At 37.9% G+C, this 13,000-nt stretch overlaps 1 protein-coding gene across 1 annotated transcript in view; it reads right to left on the bottom strand.

Moving 5' to 3' along the window:
- Positions 1 to 1,916: 1,916 nt before the first annotated feature.
- Positions 1,917 to 13,000, bottom strand: part of chchd6b (coiled-coil-helix-coiled-coil-helix domain containing 6b) — a 160,339-nt gene continuing 149,255 nt past the window's right edge. Inside the window, exon 9 of the mRNA XM_084128865.1 lies at positions 1,917 to 2,021. Within this exon, the coding sequence (XP_083984991.1) occupies positions 1,998 to 2,021 (24 nt within the window). The 3' untranslated portion in view covers positions 1,917 to 1,997. The remainder of the gene's footprint in view (positions 2,022 to 13,000) is intronic.

The raw sequence follows: 13,000 nt of genomic DNA, 5'->3' as shown, positions 1-13,000 counted from the left end.
AACATCTCTTCCTGCAAGTACATCTTGCGGGATCTTTTTTTATCTTCTAATCTTTTTTTAATTGTTCAGGTGTCTGTGTTTCATCAAGGCGGTGTGTGAAGAGACGACAATGCAGTACTGAAGTGTCATCTAGTCTCTCCGTTTACTGAAGTGAGGTGGACTTCGGCCGTATCAAGATCATATGGTGGATCTGCACCTGGACCCAAACATGACGCATCCCTGAAGTGCCAGCCTCATCATCCATGTGAAGGCCTCATCGACACGACCAATCAGACTTCTGACCTGTAACGCTGCCTGGATCATAATCATACACTGTTCGCTCGTTGGCCAGAGGAGAACTGGCCCCCGACTGAGTCTGGGTTCTCCCAAGGTTTTTTTCTCCATTCTTTCACTGATGGAGTTTTGGTTCCTTGCCACTGTTGCCTTGGCTTTTGGCTTTTGGCTTGCTTAGTTGGGGACATTTAATATTCAACAATATTATTGATCTGCCTTATTTAGGGTGGACGATGATGCAATTTTCTTCTAGAAACAAACTTTGTTGTATATAAATAAAGATGACTTAACTTGACTTGACCATGGTCTGAGGAGATGTCAGGATTCACTTTTATTTTCCTTTATTCATTTTTACACAATGCTGTCCTTTGTTCAGGAAGGTGTTCTTGAGGTGACCAAATCAAACAAAGTTCAGTGATTCAACAAATGCTGTGTTGTGTGTTAATAATGACAAACCTAGATTATTATTTTCAACATTTTTAGCTTAAATGCAGATGAGTTAAGTTTAGTAGTCAAACATAATGAAATCAACTAATGAGCTAAATATACTTGGTGAGACCTCAGCAACTTGCGATCCTATTCGCAATCCCCACAAAACAACAAAAGAGCAAGCATTATTATAATAATGTGATTAGGATGTCTGAGAGAATTGAGGTTGCTTGTATTGAGACTATAACCCTACGCTCCACAAACAGGACTGGTTGAAGCGGAGTGGGTGAGTGCATTTTCTTTTAAAACTTGACAATGTCAATCAAGACATTAAAGCATGGAGGCCTTCAAGTTACTCATTAGGCTATTTAGGCTTTGTTCTCCTTTATATGTTGCTGCTTTTTATGTTCTTGAATACACCGCTCTACAGAAGTAAGTGATTGCAGTACCAGTTTTCGCCACAATCTTACATACGGTTCCTTTAACATATACCCTCACTTTGTGTAATTTGTGACAATATCCCAAAGTAGATAAACTTGTTTTTGAAGAGTGTTGGTAAGAAGCAAGTGTAGTTAGTAATATTTGGAGAAATGAGATTCCTTTATGCATGTTGTTGATGTTAAAAGTCCACAGGTCACTTCTAAAGGTAGATTTTATGCACTATGGGCCAGTAAAATATATCGTGTTTGATCAGAAAGTGAGAGAAGTGATTCAACTTCTTTCTCTGTAATGCTTTTATTGTTAAACATTTTGACCAGTGATAATGTTCAATCAATTGGAACAATAGAGTTACTCCGAAACGGCTCTTTTCTCAGGCCATGTGTGATCCGGTGCAGTGGGCGATGGCAGACCCTGGACACGCAGATCGCAGTGTGGATGTGGAACATGATTGCAGGTTGGCAGTAGGTTCAGGACATGGAAAACATCAAAACACACTTTTAAAAACACATGAAAAAACACTTTAAGTGAATTAGTAATATTTTCATATTAATATTTGTGTACTGTACATACAGTAAGGGAGGTATTGTTAAATTTTCACCTGTAGTAAGTCAGTCTGGTCACTAGGAAAACACTACAATATTTGGAACAACATTTACTGTGTGGAGAACTAACAGAGTAACGAGAGACTGAAGAGATAAACAGAAGAAGAGACTTTATTTGCTCACAGTAAATGAAGATCAGCTCAACAAACCAACACAATCCGGATAACATCGACACACACACACACACACACACACACACACGGATGGACGTCTTCTCACACTGCTCCTCTTCTTCAGCATCATTCGTCCTCTTCATCCGTGATTCACCAGCAAGTTCTGCAGAGAAAGAACAAACCGACACGTCAACGAGTGTTTATTTCCTTCATCAGTTCAAGCGTTCAACTCTTCTCTTTTTCACACACACACACACACACACACACACACACACACACACACACTTATTTCCTGTAGAAATAATGACTGGCAATGGAGGGAAAAAGTGAATAAAATGATCAGTATCGGTCAGTATTAACATATTGTTTTATGATCATCTTGAGTCTGATTACACTAAAATTGGCAATATCATCATGACTGATTTCTTACATTTCAGACAGTAACTTTATGGGTAACACTTCACAATAAGGTCTTGTTTGTTGACATTAGTTATAACACTGAACAATATATATTCTAATAGCATTTACTAGCATGGTTAATGTTAGTTATGTTCATATAACTACGGTGCAATAACTACTGTAATATTAACAGATACAACTTTTGATCTTATACATACTTTAGTAAATGCTGAGATTAACATTACCTGAGATGAATAAATGCTGTAGAGATGTTGGCCCCTCAGGGTAATCAGATAAATAAGATAACTGCCACTTTCACCTAATGAACATTTTTAATTGTCTCGAAATTGATTAAATGTCTTTTCCAGTAAATGTACCACTACTTTTCACATAAACAATGGTTTTCCGGGTTTTTTCCCCCACCGTCCACTAGTCACTATAATGAAATACCGTTAAATGCCGTTACGTCTGTGACGTCATTTGGGATAACCTACTAGAGAAAATACGCTCATATTGAAATGAACTTTTCCGGTTCTTCAGTCATGTCCGTGATGTTATCGTTACTTTAAAATAAATAAAATATACAATTATTAGCAATACTATCTTTACTTTGTATGGAAAGCGCGTTGTCTCGCAGCCAAGCCTGTGAGAGCGAGAGACGTGGCTTGTAGGCTAAAGATGAGATCAGATCTATAATGAAATCGGCCATCCGTCTGTCTGTCATATTATTAATACCACTACATTTAATAATATTTATAAATATTGTTTTATTAATAACAATAATTATTATTATATTTTATTTCAATCATTATTGTTAACAGTGTTAATAATAATAATAATTATTATTATTAGTATTACTACTACTTCTACTATTAATGATAATTAAACTCAAATAATAATAAAGTTATTATTAGTATTAATACTATTCATAATTATAATGACAATAATAATTATATTCTATTATTACTGTTAACAGTTTTAAAAATAATAATACTAATTAGTAGTAGTATTTTCAAGAAAGAAAATGTATTTTACTGACTTAATGTGGTTTCTTAGATGCATCAGATGCATTACTGCATTCTTCTCATGCATTTTTTTTGATGCAATTGATATATTAATAAATCAAGAGCCTTTATCTTTTGGAATTTATACCATGAAAATAATTATTCTCTTCTCTTTTTTTTCAGTATATATTGCAGTCTGATTATTGTAAGTGATAAAGCAGATTAGTCTAAAATCATTGCCGAAATGTAATGCATTTTAATTCGTACAGATATATCTCACTCATATTTAGATGTTTCTAATTTCTCTCCCCTTTCCTTGTGTGTCAACAGCAGCTAACTACACCCCAACGGCTCTTTTAAGAGCCCTAGCACATTGCGACTTTGTCTTTGTAAGTATATGTTTTGAATGCCTACCAGATACATTCTTAGTATTTAAAAGTTATAAGTCAGATGTTGGCCTGGAGACTCATATAGATTTCATGATTCAATTTGATTCGCTCTTGCAGTTTCTGATCGCTTTTTCAATTCATGATACCAATGCATTTACCAAAACCAACCCAATGATTATCTTTTTTATTTTTTTATTAGATTTTACATCGTTTTCAAGTGCCTCCTCCACTGAGTTTATTTTCTTGCCATCTTTTATTTCAAGGTAAGTAATATTATTTAGCTTCACTTCAAGCTTCGTTTATTATTTTTATTTTTTATGTAGTCATCTAAGACTTTTATGACTTTTATGTAGTCTAAGACTTTTAAGCAAGATGTGTTTTTAATGATGGGTTACCATTTGCACAGTGAATTTTACACAGAAATTAAAATTATTCAATCAAAAATGATAAGTGAGATGTTTCCCAAAATAAAGGGATTTCTATGCTCTGATTGTCTCTGACAGACATATTTCCCAGAATTTGCTTCTTGAATTTCTCTGGCAGCCCAGCAGCCACTGATCAAGGTAAGTGACAAATATTAAGAGTGGTGACCTTCATTAAATTGTTGTTAGAAAAACAGAAGCACATTCAGACATTACACTAAAATATTTACAGGCTTAACAATGAGTGAGGACAAAATAGAACGTTCAAGGCAATATCTAAGATCCTGGAGAGCAACTAAACGTGTTCTTCAAAAGATATCTACACAAAATAACAGCACTGAATTGGACAGTCTGGAAGAGTCCGAAACAGTCACAGAAGGTCAATGGGATGCAGGTGATACCTTAGGTTCCACGGAGAACACAATGAATCTTTCATCTCCAATGTCCTCTGAAGCATCCTGGCCATCAGAAGAAACTGACTGGGAGGATGACTTAGAGGAAGTCATGGACACTGCAGAAAAAAAAGATGGTACATCTGACCAGGAAGACAGCATGGCAAGCTTATCCCTGGAAACAGAACTGGCATCCTGGGCTTCTCAGTTCGAAGTAAAGAACAATGCTGTTGACCATCTGTTGAAGATTCTTCAGAAACATGGCCACACTGATCTTCCATCCTCTGCTCGTACTCTGCTCAAAACGCCAAGGAAAATAACCACAATGCAGAAATGTGGCATGGAGTATTTGCATTACCCACTGCGTCAACAGTTGCTGGACAAACTGGAGAAATAAACTGGAGAAATACCCTGTATACACAAGTAACAGAAATAACCACAAATGTCAGAGCATGTCAGAACACTTCCAGGGCCCAGAAAACAGCTCAGACCCCAGAGGGTTAAACAGGACACCGGAGTTACACCCCTAACTTACTCTTTACGAGAAGCATTACTTGCACAACCTTTACCATGGCACACTTACACGTATGCTTGCTTTATTATCTCATTAAAATACATTTTTATCATTATAAAAATAAAGGAGTGTTACTGCATAAGGGTAGGCGGTATGACCAAAATTCTGTTTCACGGTATGACTAATTTTATTTCATGGTAACGATATATTTCACGATATAGTTATTTATATCTGTAGTTATTCTCGGAAAATCGTCAAAAAGGGCTTTGTATAATAAATAAACCCAAATAGACTACTTTAGAAATGAAAAGTACTTCACTTTGTTTGAATTTTCTTTGTCTTTTATTTGGTAAATTATTTATTTGGTAAACTATTTTTAATAGCTAAATATAGTAAACAAAACACTCTCATCAACTTTTAGATGAACTTCCCCCAACTGATTGATATTAAATACAACTCATATGTGCAATTAAACTTTAAATTAAAGTGTTGCTGAATAATTTTTCAATCTCATGTTATTGCTTTACTTCATCAATCAGTTTATAATATCTAAATATTTTATATTGAACTATTCTATTCATAATAAATTAGTTACTTCCTTTTAATTTGGTAGGATATTAGTAGATACTAGTTAAGTTTAAATGTTTTCCCGGTACATTTTTGCCATGCCTGCTTTTAAAGGGCTTGTTTTGTTCTTTTTGTGATATCTGGCAACCCGTCACCTAAAGCTTTAATCAAGAGAGGTTCAGAAGTGTCAAGTTCATCACGTTCAGAACAGAAGTGACTAGGAGAACAGCAGTATGAAAACCGTTAGTGTTGACTAAGTAGTGTAAATTATACACGCCTCCCTCTCAGTGCGTGTGCACGCGCGTGTCGTTTGCATCAGTAAAATGCGATCGGAATTTGAGTGACACGTTGTAATCACGCATTGAGTCGAAGCAAGATTTTATCAGCTGTTTCAGTGGCCAATTGTTTGGAGTTAGAAATATATAACTCGCGCTGCATATTTAGTAATTTTGCCTCAGATACAGGATTATACATTTGCTTTAACATGCAGGTTGTTCATTACCACGGCAACCGCTCGCGTGTCATGCTGAATGCTTTCGTGTTTAAAAAGTAACTATACATAAGAGACAGAAAGATGCAGATAACATTACATCATTTAAGGTTATTTCTATTCGTTACGATATTGATATATGAACTGTTGTTGTCAAGTAAGCTTCACGCTTTCCCCGTTGCGATCGTGCACTCCTCTAAACTGTAGCCTACGGGTGCCGCACTGCTCTAGTTGACTGCTGCGCCTTTCCCCCCGAAAATATCACATTAACAACAACCCTTTAGAAAACGTAATTCCTTTGTGGATCCTCTTGATCTGCTTTCTCCATGTTTCTTTGAAAAATCTCAGTGTCTCATTCTCACGCACGCTGCACGTGAGTTAACCACGCCCACTTATTTACATGTCGCGGTATCACGGAATAAAAAAATCTGTTACGGTTGACATTTTCTACCGCGGTAACGATATATACCGTCATACCGCCCAGCCCTATTACTGCATTTTCAATAAGGCCCCACTGGTACGCGCTGAATAATGCGGGAAGCTCGTATTCTGCCCCATAGGCACCAAGTGCCCGCTTCTGCGCTATCAAACTCGACATCATATAAAATGTACTGTTCCATCGTGTCGGAGTGTCTTGGTGGAGCATCTTTTTTGACAATCCTAGCGCTGTCTGTATCTCTCGGGACATGGCGAGCTGAGAATGTTTGAAGTGTCCGACCATCTTTCTCCCGATCGCCATACAGTCGGAAATGCTGCGCTGGCTCAGAACTCCTTTGTGTACGGCTAACTGAAGAGAATGAGCCATGCAGCCAAGACTGTTTAAACCACAATCTTCCATGGCTTTTGCCATATTGCGGCCATTATCTCGCAACACAACATGAACCACATCTTTCGTTATGTTCCACTGAGCTAACATGCTCTTAAATGCACGCGCTATAGCAGCGCCGGTGTGAGAGCCTGGGCATTCTTGTGCGTGAAGCACCACTCTCTTCATCTCAAAGTTTTCCTCAATCCACTGAGCAGTAAGGCTCAACATACTCACTAGACTTGCGTCGGAACTCCATATGTCAGTAGTAAAACTTATGAGTTACATTTTTGCTCAAAAGCATGTGGATGTGTGTTGCTACTTCATTGTATAAAGCAGGGAGCAACACATCAGCAAAGTACCGCCGGCTAGGGAGGGAGTAACGCGGTTCAGTGAACTCAAGTAGCCGACGAAATCCTTGGTCATCAACAGTGCTAAAAGGTTGGTCATCAACTGCTATCATTTCCATAACTTTGCGTGTGATTGCCTTTGCTTTGGCACTGCTCTTGTCGAATTCCCTCGTACTGTCAAGTGTTTGTTGTACCGGCTTGTTAACGGCTGCCGCTGTTTGTTTAGCAGTGACTTTTATCTGATAGTCTTTATAAATTTCGGAATGGCGAAATTTCAGATGGCTAATTAAATTAGTTGTATTGAAGTTTTTTGTCCTACTGCCTCCTCGCATTACCTCACATTGGCAGCTGTTGCAAATTGCGATTTTGATGTCCTCTTTTTTTTTACGGTGAAGAACTCCCACACCACAGACATCTTGCATTCACTCAAGCATAAACTCTTTCAAATGCGCGCGTGTGACGAGTCACGTCATGTGGAAGGCGCCAATTTATCAGTTTTGAGATATGACCGAATTTTTTTTATCAGGCCGATAACGATAACACTAGAAATAATCATTTATCGACCGATAACGATATGGCGCCGATATATCGTGCATCCCTGTGCTGTGTCAGTCTGTACATGAATCCAGTTCATCTGTTCTTTCTCAGATACCTGTAGTTGGTCTTTCACTTTGAGGTATCCTCGCATTATGTTCTCTGCTTCATTATGTTTCAGCTGCGTTTTCTGCAATCGGTTTTCCAGAATGTGCAATTTCTATAAAACAAGCACACAAGTTCATTCATTTTCTTGCTTGAACTAACATATTTAGAAAGACTTGAGAGAAGGAAGAAGAGAATTTACATAGGAAGAATGACCACTTAGGGAAAACTATTGGCAGAGTTCCCTTCTTTACTCTAATTCTCATTATGATGTGCAAAAAAATCTGATTCTCGTGAATTGTTTAGATTGTAAAATAATAATGGTGATAATAAAACTGTGGGCAAGGTTTTGGACACGACAATTTTCAGGTTTTTTTTTTTTATTACAGTAAGGAGAAATTGGGACAAAAATGATTTGACTGGAAAGGCTCAATATTCTTACTGCTTTTTTTCCTTTCGATTTTGGGAGGAAACCTGGACGATTCTTAAACTGTAAGATTCACCAGTGTTCATTCAAAATGCACAGAAAAAAAGACAGTTTCTACCTTTTCCTCGTCTAGTTCCTGGTTGTCCGTCAGAGGGCTTTTGCTCTGTGGCTTCATGCTCTCGTACTGGAGCTTCAACTCCTCCAAACGCTGCCTCTGTGTGTCAGTGGTGTGTTTCATAGCATTCAGCTTCTTCGTTTTATCACACACCTCCTTCTCCAGCACCGTCTGAGCTGACTGCATAACAAAAATTACTGTCAACCACAACTGATATGCAGGTGATTCTGTAACCACGGGCAATTTACCTGGATAGTACAAGTAAAAGAAGTGACAAAAGGTTTTTACTGATATAAAGGTTCATTTAACCCCACCTTAACAGACATGTTCCTGAAAGATGCATTCTCCATCCCACGGTCTTGAAAAACATCCTTGATTACTTGTTCCTCTCCCTGGACAACCAAGATATGCATCAAATACAGCTATAACGTGACTTAAATGATATGGATATGTTTTAACATTACATATGTGTGTGTGTGTGTGTGTGTGTGTGTGTGTGTGTGTGTGTGTGTGTTCATAATGTCTGACCTCAGCCAGTTTCTTGCGCATGTTTTCATTCTCATGTCTACAAACTGAAAAATGGCTTTGTCACATGGACGCATTGAAAAACACTGCAGAAAACTTTTTATTGTAATAAAACGAGTGGCTTCCATTCTATTAAAATAAATAAATAAACAAACAATGTTAGATAGCTATAGCCAATGGTTATCATTATTGTAACGAAATATCACAATTTTAAACACAAAAAGTTATCCAGTAACACAAAATTAGGTATTCAAAAAGTTGTTAATAGTCTAATAAAGCATAATACTGTACAAATGGCAACAAAAAATACACATTAATCTTTTAGCAAGAACAAAATGAATAGATTTGTAACACTTTTAGCTGTAATGACGTGGCATCATTTACTGGTGCATGAAATCAGTGCAATTATGGCAGGTCTCTCTATTTTTCTCTCCCTACAAAATTCTTTCTATCAATCTTTTGGTCTTGTCCTAGTCCACTGTTTTCAGCCCCTCATTGGACTTCTTGAGGATGGACAGTCTCTCTGTCTGTCCACTGTGCCATCATTGCGTTCAAGATCCTCCACTGTTGGAACAATTTAGGTTGAGACAAACAATAGCATGATCTTAACATGAAACATTTGCCAAATAGTATAAACGGCTCCTCACTGGTACGTGTCCTGTCCTATCCCTGTAGGTGGGGGAACAACTTTACAGTGTGTATCTTCAATGACTTGAGATGAACCATCAACAAACAACTCAAATTCTGAATTCTCTAAGGGAGTTTCTTTTACTTCACTCGTAGGTGTGTATGTAAGCGTAACACAATCGTGAGTCATTTCTCCTTCATCCTCTTAACACAACTTCAGTCATTGCAGACATCATACATGAGGATGGGTTTGTGACTGGCGCACACTGTAAAACAATGTTCGGGGCTGTGAGGGTAGTTACGTTTAGAGGGCATTTTACATTTACAGTCTGATCGAACACCATTACTGATGAATGGCCTGTACTGTAGCATAACATTTAAGGCTGTGAGTCTACTTAACCAGTGTCCCCCAAAGGAAGGCTGAGACAGTCGCTTTCCTTTTGTTCTATTAAACAAAAATAAGTCTTTCATCTTTGTTGTAAGTTTCTGGGGAAATTAAGCACTCACAGCCTACATGGTTAACACCTTATCAAGTTGCCCCACAAGTTTAATGACGAGGGGAGGGGCTGCTTCAGAGTAGCAAGCAGACTGAGTAGAAGCTGAGTAACATTGTTAACTTCTCTAAAGTTCTTTTTGTTTTTCCTACACTCTTTTCTCCAAGGTCCATGCTTACCACAGTAATAACAACTGCCCTCTCTCTTAGGACATTTGCGTTTCTGTTGATTCTCTGTGTTGACCTTAAAGGATGCTGCTGCAATTTTTACTCTTGCCTTGACATCATAGTGTAACCCAGGCTCCTAGTAAACAAATAAGTATGAGTTAATCGAAAAAGAACAGCTAAAAAAAAGAGAAAAAGACTGTTCTAGACTGAAAAGAGAATCACCCAATCACACATTGCGCTGCAGTGACTGACATTTCTGTGAGCCAATGGCAGCAGCGCATCAGGTTGCGCAAGTCCCTCTTTGAATGCGAGCGGCAGATGAGAGAAAGCAAGTTAGAGAACGCAGCTGTGCAGAGTAATCTCCAGAAATTTCCCGCGTTTGAGCTAAAAGATTCAGAGTGAAAAGAGACCAGATAAAATAAAGTTGAATATTTGAATGAAACGTTGATAAGCTGTCATCGGAGCGAGAAGAGGACGAGTCAAAGAAATAGTGACTGATGCAGACCAACGTAACTTTAAAGTGCTGCGTATTAACTTCCCTGCTTGAATATAGACTATTTTCTTGCCTTGGTGAGTCCTATTTCAAATATAAACTTGATAATATACAAGAAAAAAATGTTGCAGATTTTTCAGCGAACTTATATGAGGTTGATATTAACTTGATATTAGTATGTGCGTGCATAACGATCTAGCCAGCTAGTCTGCACGTGGGCTAAAGCTAGTCAAATGTGAAAAAAAGCTAGCTAGTCAATGAAATATGACGCAGATTCATGTTTAATTGTCAACGTGTTTAATAAGTTGAAATATTGAGTTAATTTGTGCTTTATTGTACATGTGAATTGTTCATGAGACTGAATTGAGTATTAATTATTGGTTCTGCCTTGTGTTTTTACAAGGCTGGGTTTTTTGTGAGATTGTGATTCACCATCAGAAGTTTTCCTGTTCCATATCGGACACACGAGACGCAATAAGCGTATAAACACGGCGAGCCATCCACGAACTCGATTCCCTTGTTGAACTGTGCTCATCATCTCTGGTAGGAGAATTCCTTTCTTTTTGTTTCGTTGCTCTTGGACAAAAAGAGCTTGGACTCATTGCGAACTGTTTTTTATTATTTTTCTCCTCTCCATCTTCATCCAAAAGACATTGACTTTGAACTGAACTGTCCTAAACGAACGAACATTTTCTTGAACTGAGTCAATTGATTCTGTTCGTCTGAGTCGATTCCACCAATTGAATCTTGAGCATTTGATTCACAACCTGAAAAGAATACCAGTTTTGAGGGAAAAAGTGTTTATTTGAATTTGAAAAGTGAAATTGAGAATTCATTCTGTACACTGAATCAAATTGACTGTTTATACGATTTCTGAGTATTCAAGTGAATGCATTATTTTGTTTGAGAATATTGCTTACTGTTTCCTTGAAGTATTGAATTTTTCCAATTATTTTTATTTTATTTTTATTTTATTTTATTGTACAAAGAGAATAATCTGATTTACATCTGAGTCGAGCTGTTAAGGTTGCTCATTCTAGTACTTACAAACGAGTGTGGAGAACAAATATTGTCACTTATTGTTCATTGCTAATTAGTTGATTACATTGTGATTTGCATATTTCAAATAACAAAAAGAAAAAAAGATCATTTTACTCTAATATAAAACCTCACTTGAATCATAAAAAAGACTCTGTCGATAATTCACCACCACTGTGCTGCCTTCCTCTCTCCAGTAGTCGCACCTATCTTCTGATCCTTTGGCCCATAGTGAAATACTCACCAGCTTGACACGCGCCACGCTACAATTGTCTCTTTTCCAAGTAGCTAAACTGTCCAAGTTGTTTTGCAGGGTTCTATTGGACCATGTTAAGTCTAAGAAAGGCAATGCCTTTCTATGTTCTGAATAAAGACCATCAAACCATGTGCGAACTAGGGTACCATTATCATCTAGCACCTTCTCTGAAGTGTCAGCAATCCCACTGTATGCTGCAGCTGACTGACAAAATCTTTCAGTGTACTCACACACAGTTTCACCCTTCTTCTGTACACAACTAGTGATCTTTGACCAGTCCACTTTTGGTCCAACAATATTCTTTAACACTCTCAGAACTCCCTCTCTCAATTCATCTTTTCTGGCATTTTGAAACTTAGAATTGTTTACAGCACTTTAAAAATCATTGAATTCTGACTCAGTCAAGATCTGTGATACTAGCTGGGTGACTTCAGCTAGAGACATCTCATAGAGCCGTATCTTTCTGGACAACTCTCTCCTAAACTCAGAAAAATTGATATGCACTGATGGCAAACTCTCAGCAAGTCTCTCTATGTCTTTAGGACATAAAGCTGTATTGACTGCTTGTAACTGCAGTATGGGGGTTGCAGATGGAACTGTATCAACTGTATCGTGTGTGTGTGTGTATGCCCAGGTGTACTGCTGCTTGTCTGTTCTCCGCAGGTCTTGTGTGCACACCAGTCTCCAGTTGGCAATCAATTAGTGTGCAGAAAAAGTCGCCTCGAGCCCGGCAAGCCCCAGAAGACAGTTTAGGCTAAGGTTTGGGTAGGCAGGTCCTGGGGAAGTAGTTATTCTTTTGAGGAAGCTGGTGTGTGACTGCTTGATTGTGTAACCTACGCGATCTTGTTGTTGTGTGTCTGCGTACACTTGATGTTTGTTGCACTGTTGGTTAGTGTTTCCGTTTGTGTTAGCCAGGTAGCTATTGTGGTGAGGATGGCTGCGTTTAGTTTAGAAGAGTTTGTAGCAAACCCTACGCTAGAACAGCTGGGTGGATGTAAGAAAACTGACCTGTTTGCTATTGCTAAACAT

The sequence above is a fragment of the Abramis brama genome (genome assembly GCF_963993115.1).
Source record: "Abramis brama genome assembly, chromosome: 11".
Taxonomy (NCBI): domain Eukaryota; kingdom Metazoa; phylum Chordata; class Actinopteri; order Cypriniformes; family Leuciscidae; genus Abramis; species Abramis brama.
This window is presented reverse-complemented; position numbering and strand designations above follow the sequence as displayed.